At 41.8% G+C, this 15,862-nt stretch overlaps 1 protein-coding gene across 1 annotated transcript in view; it reads right to left on the bottom strand.

Annotated features, from left to right (window-relative positions):
- LOC306888537 (voltage-gated potassium channel subunit beta-2-like) overlaps window positions 1-15,862 on the bottom strand; it is a gene marked incomplete at its 5' end in the record, with an annotated part of 204,950 nt that overhangs the window by 89,038 nt on the left and 100,050 nt on the right. The window contains one exon of the mRNA XM_079446899.1: window positions 3,512-3,555. Within this exon, the coding sequence (XP_079303025.1) occupies window positions 3,512-3,555 (44 nt within the window). The remainder of the gene's footprint in view (window positions 1-3,511; window positions 3,556-15,862) is intronic.

The raw sequence follows: 15,862 nt of genomic DNA, 5'->3' as shown, positions 1-15,862 counted from the left end.
ATCATTTGGTTCGCATAAGAGAGGGGGATGAATGGAAAACTGCTTTTAATACCCCCAGGGGGCACTTCGAATATCGGGTTCTTCCTTTCGGCCTGTCTAACGCCCCCGCGGTTTTTCAAGCACTCGTCAACGATGTGCTGAGAGATATGGTAGATCAGTTCATTTATGTCTACCTGGATGACATACTGATATTTTCTCATTCTCTCCAGGAACATGTTCAGCACGTCAGGCGAGTGCTTCAGAGGCTGTTAGAGAATGGGCTTTTTGTCAAGGCGGAGAAATGCGTTTTTCATGCACAGTCTGTTCCCTTTTTGGGATACATCGTCTCGGCTGAGGGGGTGCGCATGGATTCCGACAAGGTTCAGGCTGTGGTAAATTGGCCAACCCCAGATTCCCGCAAGGCCCTGCAGAGGTTTCTGGGCTTTGCCAATTTCTATCGGCGTTTCATTCGCAATTTCAGCCAGCTAGCCGCCCCTTTGACTGCCTTAACCTCTACCAAGACTGCCTTCAGGTGGACCAGTGCAGCAGAAGCTGCATTCTCTAAACTCAGAAGCTGCTTCGTTTCAGCCCCCATCCTTGTTGCCCCTGATCCGTCCCGGCAGTTTGTGGTGGAGGTTGACGCGTCAGAGGTGGGGGTTGGTGCGGTTCTATCCCAGCGCTCCCTCGCAGACGGCAAGGTGCATCCTTGCGCGTATTTTTCTCATCGTTTGTCTTCCGCCGAGAGTAATTATGACATTGGTAACAGAGAGTTGCTGGCAGTCAAGCTGGCCTTGGAAGAATAGCGTCATTGGTTGGAAGGTTCGGGGGTTCCTTTTGTCGTTTGGACCGACCACAAGAATCTTGAATACATCAAGTCGGCCAAAAGGTTAAGTTCTAGGCAGGCCCGGTGGGCTCTTTTTTTCGGTCGATTTGATTTTTCTATTTCTTACCGTCCTGGATCTAAGAACATCAAGCCAGATGCGTTATCCCGTATTTTTGATCATTCAGAGCGCCCGTCTTTTTCTGAGCCCATTGTACCGCAGAGGGTTTTTATTTCTGCGGTCACCTGGGAAATCGAGTCGAAGGTCCGCACGGCCTCTCAAGGGGTAACGCCCCCGCCCGGATGCCCACCGGGTCGTTTGTTTGTGCCAGAGAGATTAAGGTCCGAAGTTATCCGATGGGGTCATTGTTCCAAGGTAGCCTGTCATCCTGGAGTTAATCGTACCATGTTTCTCGTTAAACAACGGTTCTGGTGGCCAGGTATGGCTCGTGACATTCGCCTTTTTGTTTTGGCTTGCTCAGTCTGTGCTGTTTCTAAGTCTTCCAATCGACCCCCTGCTGGACTCCTTCAGCCGTTGTTAGTTCCTTCGAGACCCTGGTCCCACATTTCGCTAGATTTTGTTTCGGGCCTCCCCCCCTCTCAAGGTAACACGGTGGTTTTGACCGTGGTGGACCGGTTCTCGAAGGCAACCCATTTCATTCCTCTGCCCAAATTACCCTCTGCCAGAGAAACAGCGGTTGCTGTCATTGACCACGTTTTTCGCATACATGGCCTCCCGATGGATGTGGTTTCTGACAGGGGGCCTCAGTTTGTTTCCAAATTTTGGAGAGAGTTTTGTAAATTGTTGGGGGCGACTGTTAGTCTTTCTTCTGGTTTTCATCCTCAGAGTAACGGTCAGACGGAGAGGGCCAACCAGGATTTAGAACGAATGTTGCGATGTTTGGCTTCTCAGAATCCCTCCTCTTGGAACCAGCAACTCTCATGGGTTGAGTACGCACATAACTCGTTACCAGTTTCTGCTACGGGCCTATCTCCGTTTGAGTGTAGTTTAGGGTACCAGCCACCTCTTTTTCCGAGTATGGAGTCCGAAGTCGCGGTTCCCTCTGCCCACGCCTTTGTCCAGAGGTGCCGCCGCACCTGGAGCAGGGCCAGACAGACCCTCCTCCGGGTGGGGACGCGCACCAAGGTGCAGGCCGATCGCCACCGGTCGAAACCTCCCGTTTACGTCGTGGGTCAAAAAGTGTGGCTTTCTTCTAAAAATATTCCTCTCCGATCCGTCAGTAATAAGCTTGCTCCCAAATTTATTGGCCCCTTTACTGTCACTAAGATTATTAGTCCGGTGGCAGTCCGCCTCAAACTTCCTCCGGTGTACAGGAGAATTCATCCGGTGTTTCATGTATCCAAATTAAAACCCGTTTTTTATTCTACCATTAACCCGCCTGTCCCGGTTCCTCCCCCGCCGCGTCTCGTAGATGGGGAACCAGCTTATTCGGTAAAACGTATTCTGGACTCGAGGCGGAGGGGACGAGGTTTTCAGTACTTGGTGGACTGGGAAGGTTACGGTCCTGAGGAGAGAAGTTGGGTTCCTGCTAGAGACATACTGGATCACTCTCTCATTGACGAATTCAATCGCCAGGTAGGTTCTCCTGGGAGCGCCAGGGGGTGCTCCTAGGGGAAGGGGTACTGTCACGGTTCATGGGTCTGTGTGTTCATCTTGCTTCGTGTGTATGTACGTATCACTTAGTAGCTACAGCTGGCTGGTTAATCAGAGCGCACCAGCTGCAGCTCGTTGCGCTGCCTATATCAGGCTGGCGTGTTTAGTGTGTGTTGTCGGTTCGTTAATGTTGTCTCGTTTCTTGTCAGCCCTCCGGGTTCCTGCTTCACGATCCACCTGCACTGGACTATTCTGCACTCACCTGGGATTTACCCGCACAGAGTTGGATACTCTTCACGATTCTACAACGGATTGTCTGTTCCTGGTTGTTACTAAATAAACCATTTGCACTCGCTCTTGGATTCTCGACTCATCCTTGTGACAATTATGTCATAAAATGGCACATTCCAGAACCTGTTGTTTTGGCAGATTAGCTTCAATATAAGCTGTTTTTAGACTAATTAGAATGTTTTGAGCTCTGAAACTTACAGAATGCTTTTATTGCACAATGACTTTTGATTTTAAGTTCTTAATTCATGACCCCTTTCCCAAAACCGGAGTGTCTATTTACACTAGGTGCAAATAGCCCGCCTTGTTGGCAAAGGCTATTTACACTAACTCCACCCACCAATGTGTGATTGGGATAGTCAACACTGACAAAAAGGCACTTGTTTTGACATCAGTTTCAGTGGCGTAGATGGTAAAGCATGTGCTTTTTGACTCGATCGACCCGAGTTCGAACCTGCCTTTTGCTGAAAAAGTTCGCCTGCTTCACTCTGAAAGCTGAGTCTGCCTTTTGTCGTCTCGGAGGTACCGAAGCTAACTGGCCCACTCCGGTTACTGGAGTTCAGCTTTTGTAATTGTGTTCATATATCCCACTGTTCAAGTCCCAGTCCTCATTTCCCAGACATCAAGAAACAGATTGTGTGTGTGTTTGTTATAGAATGCTAGATAGAGTCAGCATGGTGTCATGATTAATAAACTGTTAAAAAGAAACAAACTCTGCAAAAACTGTCTCTGCTTCTGTCTGCTGATTTACTGCACCAAAAACATACAGCATATGGAAATATCTTTTTTTGATATAATGTTATACTCACCCAGACCGAGGCATGATACTCTCAATCCAGATTTCCCAAGGTTCCTATACAGACAGGAACATAGAGAGAGAGGAGGGAGAGAAAATAAAATATTTATATTAGATTTGGCATTGGTGTCCTTCTGGTTCAGGCTTCATGGAGCTAAACAGTATCTCTCAATGTAGATCTTAGCTGAAACATAAAACACACACATGCAACTGTATAAAAAGAAGTGTCTCTCTTTCAGGTCTACTAGTGTTGTTTTGAGAAAATTAGTTAGTTTTTATCCAGTTAATCTAGAGGTGCATGAGATGAAGCTGAACAATGAAAACCAGTAAACTAGCTTTGCTGGCAGGTTAATTATTATTTTATTATTGAGACATATTATAGTTTTTATTAGTTTTTGATACTTTTATAATAACATTTTCATTTCAATTTTAAAGCTTTTGTAATTTTGTGTTTTGTAATTTTTATTATAATTTTTTTAATGTCCATAAAGTTTTTATGTTGAGTACATCGTCAAATGAAAAGGGCAAAATTGATTTTCTTTTACTTAATTTTTAAGCATTTTTTAAACCTAGTTTTAGTGAACTGTACTAAAATGAATTTGTCAGTTACGTTGTGACTCATGTTGTGATGCATTTCAGTAACACCACTAAAAAGGACAAAAAAAATATTGTTATAATTTTACTTCAGGGACATTTTTTAAATGTGTTTTTGTTAAATTTTGGTATGTTTAAATTAATATATCAATTGTTTCAATATTTGCACTTGTCTACTAAAATGTTATTTTGTTGACAAAATGTAGATCCCATTTCAATTGAAATACTTAAAATTAATAAGTAAAGGATATTTTCATCAAAAGACAGAATTTGGTTTTGTTTAGTTTTTTTAAAACAGTGGTTTTAAAGGGTTACTTCATCTCAAAATGAATATTTTGTCATTAATCACTTACCCCCATGTCGTTCCAAACCCGTAAAAGCTTAGTTCGTTTTCGGAACACAATTTAAGATATTTTGGATGAAAACCAGGAGGTTTGTAACTGTCCCATTGACTGCCAAGTAAATTCCACTGCCCAGAAAAGTATGAAAAATATCGTCAGAATAGTCCATCTGCCATCAGTGGTTCAATCTGAATTTAAAGAAGTGACGAGAACACTTTTTCTGTCAAAGAAAACAAAAACTTAATTCAACAATTCGTCTCCTCTGTGGCAGCGTAGTGCCATTTTGGAGAATATCAGCTGGACGCAAGCAGTGTACGCTGTTCTGCTGTTGTACACTGCTTGCATCCAACGGATATTCTCCAAAATGGCGCTTTTATGGAATTAAGTCGTTGTTTTTGTTTTCTTTGAGCAGAAAAAGTGTTCTCGTCGCTTCATTAAATTCAGATTGAACCACTGATGGCAGATGGACTATTCTGACGATGTTTTCATACTTTTCTGGGCATTGACACTATAATTTACTTGGCAGTCAATGGGACAGTCACAAACCTCCCGGTTTTCATCCAAAATATCTTAAATTGTATTTCGAAGACGAACACAGCTTTTATGGGTTTGGAACGACATGGGGGTAAGTGATTAATGACAGAATTTTCATTTTGGGTTCGAGTAACCCTTTAACATTTTTAAAATGCTTGTGGTATCTGAACAATAATATTGGGATTGATTAAAGGTTTATATGAATGCTAAGCTGTTACCATTTACATTCACAAATTTCAATATTTGTTGACAAGGCAATATCTTAATGGCCTTCAGCTGAGGAAAAAAATTCATTTGGGTCCAGATGGTGTAGTTAGTTACAAAAAGCTACCAGCAGAGGTTTACTAGTTCATGCTAGCTAGCCAAACTTTGTGTTGAATAGAAAAGGCATTGCTAGCCATCTGAGGTTATGAACACCACAGAAAAACAATACCGCTGGCAATGTGTTGATAAAACTGGTCGTAGTCTAACACAGCGCCACTTAGCTTTAGTGATGCAGTGTGCTAAATCCCATAAACAGTTCAAAACATTACAGAGGTTTTGTGACTCCACAGCAAGTATGAAGATGGGCACGACAGCTGTGTGAGCACAGTGAACCAGATGAAAGGGAATTAATTGTTTTTAATGAGATTTATTGATATCAAGCGGGTTGGGATTAGTGATAAACTTTGCTGGGAATGCAGAAAAGTGCTGACAGAGAGCGAAAATGAGGATGAGCAAGAGAGAAAATGCAAGCGGGTACATTCTGCAGTGAGAGTGTATTACCTCTGTACTACTATCAGAATGAATTTATTTCTCTGCATCAAGACCAGAGAATGAAGGTGCAGGATAATAACAGATTCACCGTGCTGCAGATAATAAACCTGCATGTGTGACAGATTACACATGGCTAATGCGTAACCAGCACCCGAGAACTTACACAGCACGTTCTGTAATACTGTATACAGCCTGTCGTTACCATTAGTTTCCAAGGATCCATCTGTCAACTTGTGACAGTTCATAACAACATTAAATTGAAGAGTGTGACCGAGGAAATAGCTCAATCCCCTTTTCGAGACCCAGACCAAGGTAGAAAGAAGCAGAAACAATAACATGACTAAAGGCTTATACTATACACCAGGACCAAATATTTGTTGTGGACGTTTGTTGCAAACAAAATTTTGTACAGAGCGAGAGAGAAAAAAAGGTTTTCTATGGACCTACAGTACTAAAATTTGCCACAGAAAGTCATTCATCAAAGTTTGTTTTTTCTTCAGTACATTAATATTAGTTTAAGATCTTAAGTATCATGAAAAGCAACTGTTACAGAATTTAATAATCTAGGTTGATGTTCCTAATTTTAACAAAATAAGTGGGATCGTGTAAAAAAAAATGTATACAATATTGCAATATATATTTTTAATTAGTACTCGCCTGAATATACATTCAACTAGGACACATTCAATTGATCAAATGGGGCAGACATTTATAATGTTACAAAAATGTATATTTTAAATAAGTGCTTTACTTTTGACATCTATGATCACCAAAGAATACTTAGCATGATAAGAACCATTATTAATAATTGTATGATTGTATTTTTGATCAATAAATGCAGCTTTGGAAAGCATAGAATACTTCAAGACAATACTAAATAAAAAAAGTTAAATATATATTTATTCGTTTAGTATTGATTGATCAATTAATAATAATAATAATTAGTTACATTTATACAGCGCTTTTCAGGGTACTCAAAGCACTTTACATAGAAGGGGGGAATCTCCTCAACCACCACCAATGTGCAGCATCCACCTGGATGATGCGATGGCAGCCATATTGCACCAGAACGCCCACCACACACCAGCTTATTGGTGGAGAGGAGACAGAGTGATGAAGCCAATTAGTTCTGTTACGGGGCTGACGAGACGTGAGACATGCGGATCCATATGCAAAGCTTTATTAAACAACATGGTCATACAGGCAGGGTCAGGAGACAGCAAACAGGTATGGCAAGGGCAAGACAGAGCAATCCGTGGAGCAAGCGTGGGTCAACGATCAGCGAACAGTATCCGAAGGGGCAAGGCAGAGAGATAATCCAGAGTCGACAGCAATAATCCAAACGGGGAGCAAACACAGTCCAAACGGCAAGGCAAAGGGGTAAACACGGGCAGGGTCAGACACGGCAGGAAAACAAGGCAAGACTAAGACTATAAGAGTGGCTCTGTAAAGTTGCTATCGCTGAATGAGTGATAAACGCTAACAATACTCGGCCCAGAGCAAGAGGAAGTCCCAGGTTAAATAGTGTGTGTGATGGGGTGATTAGTGAATTCAGCTGTGTGATCAGTGTAATCAGCTGCGTGTCGTCAGTGCAATGGATTGTGGGAAATGGAGTCCAATGTGCTGTGTAGTGTGAAAAGTCCATGTGCTGAACGGGTGACCTCTGGTGGTGAATGAGTGGAAGTGCATGGCCAGGATTCGTGACAAGTGTAGGGGGATGATTAGGAGGTCATGATGGTCAGAGGCCAGGGATTTGGCCAGGATGCCGGGGTTACACCCCTACTCTTTTTCGAAGGACATCCTGGGATTTTTAATGACCACAGAGAGTCAGGACCTCGGTTTAACGTCTCATCCGTCCAATTGATTGTTATTGGATATTGTTAGTGCACATGTGTTTGCGAAGTCTTTGAGCCTCTGGGGTGAATTTGTATTTTGTAACTGACAGCACTGCAGAAGAAAGCAACTATCAATGCAAAAGTGAGAGGACCAAAAAAATTTAATAAAATGATTGGGTTCCAGTCAGATTGAGAAAGACGTTTAAATTACATTAAAGGGGCTGCTCAAAATAAGCTGCACCAAAGACAAATGGATACTGCAGAAAAACAAAGGAGCATGACACAACAATGGCACAGCTCAAGAAAAGGAGTCTTGTGTTGTAGGGGACTGTTTGTAATGTATAATTCTCTGTGTACATTTGTCAGTCTACACTGACAGTATCAAACAGAGCAGAACCATCCAGAGACCAAACATAGCTTTTAAAGCAACACACACACACACACACACACATGTTGGTTTTTGTGGTTTATGGGGACTCTCCATAGGCCTAATGGTTTTTATACTGAACAAACTGTGTGTGCTATTGCCCTACACCAACCCTACACCTAAACTTAGCCCTCACAGGAGACTTTGTGCATTTTTAGATTTTCCAAAAAACACCATTTAGTATGTTTTTTAAGCTTTTTGAATTACGGGGACATAGGCAGTGTCCTCATAAACCACCTTCATATTGTAATACCTCTGTCATACCCATGTCATTATACAAATTTGTGTCCTCATAAACCACATAAACATGCACACACACACACACACACACATACACACACACACCACATGTAGGTTTGTCTCAAGGTAAAGTGGGGATGTTTAAACCTGAGAGTGAGATAGAGGTGCTAAAATCAGTAGTCAGTGTCAATCTTGCTCTTAAAAGGCACTCCTGCAGGCCGTCTGGCCAGTGGCTCTGAGGGGACAGAAGGAGTTACTGCACCAGCAGTTCCTTTCAGCAGACTTGCACTGATCACTCAACATGTTTCTCAATGAATAATGAAGGGAGTAAAGCAGATGTATTGTTCTGATGTCAAACAGCATCGGAAAGTATTATATAGCATAGTGATTCAAAATAAACCGTGACTGATCAGTTAGGAGTGTTGTTCAGAAGACGACTCATGTGACTCATGTGAGATCAGGGACACACTACTCCTCATATTACAATGCCTTAACACACACACACACACTCAGAAATGCATTCTACATGTAAACGTGCCTGGATGAGTGTATGATGCACATAATCAGAAAAATAACATATATCTGGCTGTCTACAAGGACTAAATATTCATTTTGTGCTGACTTTCAGAAAATAATTGTTATATTTACTGTTTCTAAAAAAGGAACAAATATATAAAAAACAAATCTGTCTGAAACTCTTATTATATTATGCATTTTTGCTTCTAAGCAAATGCACTTTTATTTTTTTTCCAGTGAGGGGAAATCGTAATGCTTCAGCATTCCATGAAATTTAAGACATTGCTATGCTTTCAACTTTGTGGGAATAGTTTGGGGAATACACTTTTCTATTGGAGCGTGACTGTGACAGTGTGCACAAAGCCTACAAAGACATGGTTGGATGAGTTTGGTGTGGAAGAACTTGACTGAAGCTCTGACCTCAACCCCATCGAACACCTTTGGGATGAACCCAAACGTAGATTGCAAGCCAGGCCTTCTCTTCCAACATCCATGCCTGACCTCACAAATGCACTACTGGACTTGAGCAAAACTTTCCACAGAACTACTCCAAAAGCCTTGCCAAAAAATTAAAGCTGCTGCAGACAGGGGACCGTCTCCATATGTCTATGTGTTTAGAATGCAATGTGATTAAAAGTCCCTGTTGGTGTAATAATCAGGTGTCCCAATACTTTTGTCAATATAGTGTGTATTCTATTTAATAACACTAACCATGTAATTAATTTCCTATTTGTTAAAACCAAGTATAAATATCCTCACGTTGGTGTTTTATATGCATTTTTACATTTGAAGAGTTCAGATGCAAAATATTCCAAGTGCCATCTTAAATGTTCTTCTAAAATTGTCATTTTTCTCAGACTCCTATGTTTATGTTTATGTTCAGTTATTTTACTTTAATGGCAAAGAAAAGAACCCATTCATCTGATCAAAACGCTAATTTTAGAAGAAAATTTCAAACGGCACTTAGAGGCTTTTGCATCTGAACTCTTCATTTATTCAAAAATAATAACTAAATGAATGCAAAAAAGAAAAACAGATTATGTTCTCAAGCCATTTCAAGTTTGATTTTGACATAATATAAAACGGTGGTATCTAAGTGAGTGAGTTGTTTAATTAGTTTTTTAATTAGTCTTCACATTAGCACCATTATTTAAATGCAAAACATGCACAAAAACAATAGGCACGATTTATCACAGGAACAGTTTAATACGCCTATCATAGCGCAATGGAGGCATTGCCTCCTCTCATGTGACTTTACCCCATTTATTCTCAAATAGCCTACCTCCATCAAACCCAGCATGCACAGATGTAATACTGTAGGCCCAAATCCAGAAACACGTTAGCATTCTAGCACTTTTGGTTCCATCATACTGAAGGCAATGGGTTTTTTTTTAACAGGTTTTTGGTTAATGTCTTTGGTTAACACAAGCTCAAGATATTCTAACGTGTTATTCTACGACATAAAATACATCAGTAATGTTATTTTTTAAAGTGGCTAAACATCACACCGAACAAATTAATTAATCTATTAACTAATCCATTTTCACAGCCTCGTTGTGTTTTATAATCGTGCTCTTGCAAACTATTCTAACTCAGACTTTCTTTTTTTTTTTTTCTTTTTAAAGAAAGACTGAAAGAGATGCCAGAAGCTTAATGGTGGTGAGGTGGAAGTCATGTGAACATGGTGTAGTATATGACATTTAGGCTTCAAAATGTATAAATGTTGTGTTAATTTGTGAAGATTACCATGATGAACAAAATGTGTACAAACAAAACAGAGCATATTTTCATATTTTCTGCAATAATCCATTCCTATTGTTTTTGTTGAGGGAGCAGGGTGATGCTAACTTCCAGATTGGCCTACAAAAATACATTATCACTGCAGGACATAGGGGTCCTATTAAAACACAACTCAGCTGGTGTCACTTTTGGACACTGTCAAATTAGTGATTTCTTCGCTATATAATGTCATATTTTTAATATTTGTGTTGTTTTATTTTTGTACTATGAATTATTTTCTCATCCAATTTTTTTCAAGAGGCACTGGCTTCCCTGCCCCAAACCGAATCAAAGACTTTTACTGCAGGCAGAGACCCAGATACGCTCATTACTTCAACCACAGCCAGTTCAAGGAGTTTACTGTAACCATGCTCTCCCTGCTACTTTTCTGATGGGGCTGTGTGTGTGTATATATGTGTGTGCATGTAGATGGTGTAAAATTTAGTTGGAAGCTGAACTGTCATGATTACTTTAGAGAACATAACCCATAATCTGAGAAGAACAGAGTGAATCAGACTCATGCAATATTCATGCAACAATAATCAGAGAACACTTCTCTCACCCATTGTCTCTACTATCTGTCATAATAAAGTAATGCGGTATAATATGATGGTGTAAAATGGAGATGCGATTTGGGTCAATGAGACCCTGACCTCTGGTGATTCTGAGACCCCAGGTGCATCATCTGGAAGCAGTTTGAGTGCACATGAGCATATAAGATTGTTATCTGCTTATGTGCCTCAGCATCTGTTTGTATGTGTGTATATGAGTGTGTTTATATGCATTGGCTCTCTCCAGAACAACACACCTGAGCCCTAGTTGGGTTTATATGATGTTTATCATTGTGTTTTCAGGGTCAGCATTAGTTCTTGCAACACAGAGTTTGTCTTACTTCTGCAGTTTTGCTGTCCTCGAATCATTTAATCTCAGATTACGTTTCATTCTGTCTCTCTTGACTCTTTTCCAGTGTTAAAAGTCATTCTGGTGTGTCGTATCCATGTGCCATGGTGTTAAAATAATTTAAAAAAATACAATTATTTGATAATTATAAAAATAATTATTTGACCCCCTGATAATTTTGTACGTTTGCCCACTGACAAAGAAATGATCAGTCTATAATTTTAATGGTAGGTTTATTTGAACAGTGAGAGACAGAAAAAAAAAATCCAGAAAAACGCATTTCAAAAAGTTATAACTTGATTTGCATTTTAATGAGTGCAATAAGTATTTGATCCCCTATCAATCAGCAAGATTTCTAAGTGTCTTTTATACAGGTAATGAGATGAGATTAGGAGGACTCTCTTAAAGGGACTAAACTATTTAAAGGGACACTACTCCGTAAAGGACTAAAATCCTGCAGTGCCCGCAAGGTCCCCCTGCTCTAGAAAGCTCATATACAAGCCTGTCTGAAGTTTGCCAGTGAACATCTTAATGACTCAGAGGAGAACTGGGGGAAAGTGTTGTGGTCAGATGAGACCAAAATCAAGCTCTTTGGCATCAACTTTTCAAGAAACACCGCGGGAAGCGCGCTGGAATTCGAGTCAGACTCAGGAAAAGGGCTCACAGTCCTCCTCTCCCAAGCATTCTCCTCGCTAATGTCCAATCCTTGGAGAATAAGATGGACGATCTTAGAGCCAGGATTAGTTTCCAACGGGACATTAGGGACTGTAACATCCTTTGTTTGTCAGAAACGTGGCTTTCGTCCTCGGTCCCGGACACTGCTGTAATGCCGAGTGATAACTTCTCTGTCTTTCGGACGGACAGAACAGCAGAGGCCGGTAAATCCAGGGGTGGAGGAGTATGTTTCATGATCAACAAGAAATGGTGTGACCCCAGGAATATCTCCATTCTGTCGCGTTCCTGCTCGCCTCATCTGGAACATCTTTCCATTATCTGCCGCCCATTTTATCTGCCCCGGGAGTTTTCATCGATCATTGTTACTGCTGTGTACATTCCACCACAGGCGGACACTGGCTTGGCTTTGTCTAAGCTTCACGATGTGCTCAGCGGCCACATTAACAAACATCCTGACGCTGCCTTCATCATCGCGGGGGACTTTAACAAAGCCAACCTCAAGCAGGTCATGCCGAACTTTTATCAACATGTATCCTGTCCAACTAGAGGACCAAACACACTGGATCATTGCTACACTCAGTTCAAGGATGCCTACAAAGCCCGCTCACTACCGGCTTTTGGCAAATCGGACCATGCCGCCATCTTTCTAACACCGAGATACAAACAAAGGCTCGTTCAGGAACCTCCGGTGCAGAGAGTAGTGACGCGCTGGTCCTCCCACTCAGAGACTATGCTGCAGGCGGCGCTTGATGACGTCGACTGGGACATGTTCCGGGCGAGTTCTTCTGACGTCAGCGAGTTCACGGATGTAGCATTAAGCTTCGTAAACACGCTAACCGAGCAAGCTACAGAAACAATAACGATAAGGACATTCTCCAATCAGAAACCGTGGGTGGACAGAACAATCCGTGCCGCGGTTAACACACGCACCGCCGCTTACAATGAGGCTCTTCTGTCTGGGAATACGAGCGAGTACAAAGCATCGTGCTATGCTCTCCGACGCGCAGTAAGAGCCGCCAAACACAGATACAGAGAGAGAATTGAGTCTCATTTCCAGCTCAACGACTCTCGACGGATGTGGCAGGGACTGAGGACCATCTGTGACTTCGGAAACAAATCCTCCGCGGAGGTGAGAGCAGATCCGTTGCTGGCCGACGAGTTAAACATCTTCTACGGCCGCTTCGATGGCAACGGCGGCGGCGCGTTTCTGCCGACCAGCGCGTCTGGAAGCAACAGGCAGAGCAGCGATGATCCTGTAATCACCGTGTCGGAGGATGAGGTTCGGAGGGCGCTAAAGAGAGTGAACGTCAGGAAAGCAGCCGGACCTGATGGGATAACCGGCCGTGTTCTGAGGTCCTGCGCCGATCAGCTCGCTGGTTTGTTCACTTCTATCTTTAATGAGTCCCTTGCTACCGCCGTGGTTCCCACCTCATTCAAAAAATCCATCATTATCCCTGTGCCAAAGAACAATAAACCCTCTTGCCTGAATGACTATCGCCCAGTTGCCCTCACATCTATAGTCATGAAGGTTTTTGAGAGACTTGTAAAGAGCCACATTTGCTCCTCCATCCCTGATACTCTGGACCCTCTTCAGATCGCCCAAACAGATCCACGGACGATGCCATTTCTCACGTTCTCCACTCTTCCCTCACACACTTGGATAGCAACAATGGAAATTATGTAAGGCTGCTATTCATTGACTATAGCTCAGCTTTCAACACTATAGTCCCCATCAAGCTGGCATCTAAACTCACAGACCTCGGCCTAAACTCCTCACTCTGTGACTGGATTCAAGACTTCCTCACCGGCAGACCTCAAGTGGTGAAAGTTGGCCAGTTCACCTCAAACTCCATCACTCTGAACATAGGAGCCCCACAGGGCTGTTTCCTGAGTCCCCTGCTCTACTCTCTCTACACGCATGACTGCGTGTCCTCTCACAGCTCCACATCTATTGTCAAATTCGCTGATGATACTGTGGTTCTGGGCCTCATCTCCAACAACGATGAGACCGCATACTTGGACGAGGTAGAGAGACTCACATCATGGTGCCAGGACAACTGTCTCTCTCTGAATGTGAGCAAAACTAAAGAGCTGATCATGGACTTCAGGAAGAGACAGCAGCAGCCCTACACTCCTCTTATGATCAGTGGGACCCCTGTGGAGAGGGTGAGCAGCTTCAAGTACCTCGGTGTAAACATCTCCGAGAACCTGACTTGGACTACACACATCCAAACACAGGTAAAGAAAGCCAGGCAAAGACTGTACCATCTGCGACAGCTGAGGAAATTCAGGGTCTCACCAGCAATCCTGAAAACTTTCTATTCAGGGACCATAGAAAGTGTATTGACTCAGTGCATCTCAGTGTGGTATGGAAACAGCTCCAATCAGGACTGCAAAGCACTACAGAGAGTTGTGCGCTTAGCTGAGCGCATCTCAGGGTCTGCTCTCCCCTCTCTGCAGGACATCTACCTCAAACGCTGCAAAAATAGAGCTGTCAAAATAATCAAGGACTCAAATCACCCTGGTAACCAGCTATTCACTTTGCTTCCATCTGGTAAGCGCTTCCGTAGCCTGATGGCAAAAACTGAGAGACTTAGGAGGAGCTTCTTCCCCCAGGCCATCAGGCTCCTAAACTCCAACTCTGTGTCATAACATCACTTGACTCCATGTACATATCACCATATCAATAAGCTATTCATAATTTTTCTCTACCTCATATTGCTGCTATTATATACCTACAACTTTTTTGCACATTATTTTGCACATTCCTCTTAGTACTATTTAAGTCAACAACATACTGACCTGCACATTTATACTTATATTTTTTATCTATCTTTTTATTTTATTCTTTTATTTTATTTATTTTTTTTTTTTTTCTACTTTTCTTCTCTTAATATTTGTATACTTTATAATTGCACTGTCCTTGGAGCGGACCTGACCTACATTTCACTGCTGGTTATACTCTGTATAATTGTGTATGTGACAAATAAAACTCTTGAATCTTGAATCTTGAATCTTGAATCTTGAATCAACTCAACTCGCCGTGTTTGGAGGAGGAGGAATGCTGCCTATGACCCCAAGAACACCATCCCCACCGTCAAACTTTGGTATTCCAACATGACAATGACCCAAAACACACGGCCAAGGCAACAAAGGAGTGACTCAAGAAGAAGCACATTAACGTCCTGAAGTGGCATAGTGGCATTATTTCATGTTTCATAGCAGAGAGACACAGAAGGTGTGTGACGTGTGAGAGATAAGATACAGTTATAATCTAAGTGACAAAGATACCTCATCATTTGATGAAATACAGTGAATGAGAGGATAGGATGAGAGACAAAATCAGAGAGAAAAGGACATGAGGCATATACAGCAGCGTTTGGCTGGTTTGACTCTGCCAGTATTCTGATATATCAGGGGAGACCACATCTGTCATCATTACAAAACTGTCTGCTTCTCTCACGTGCAAACAGACTTTCCTACTATAAAAATTGTTGTCCTCTACTATAAAATCATAAAAGACATTATAGTTATAAAATATAATTTTATGAAGCATGACATTTTTGTTATTGGATCCAAGTAAGAAAATTGTGAAACACATTGGACAGCTAATAAAAAATAAAATAAAATAAAATAAAATACAAAAATATCAGCTGACCAATGCAAACTTGGTTTGATATTTTGTTAATGACGCAGTGAAATGAATACATTATATGTGCCGCTTAAGTTTTCAAATGTGTTTTGGAGCCCCTGTACCCTTGAAAAAC

Source organism: Barbus barbus (genome assembly GCF_936440315.1).
Source record: "Barbus barbus genome assembly, chromosome: 22".
Classification (NCBI taxonomy): Eukaryota; Metazoa; Chordata; class Actinopteri; order Cypriniformes; family Cyprinidae; genus Barbus; species Barbus barbus.
The sequence above is the reverse complement of the archived record's forward strand: the minus strand, read 5'-3'. Positions and strand labels throughout refer to the sequence as shown.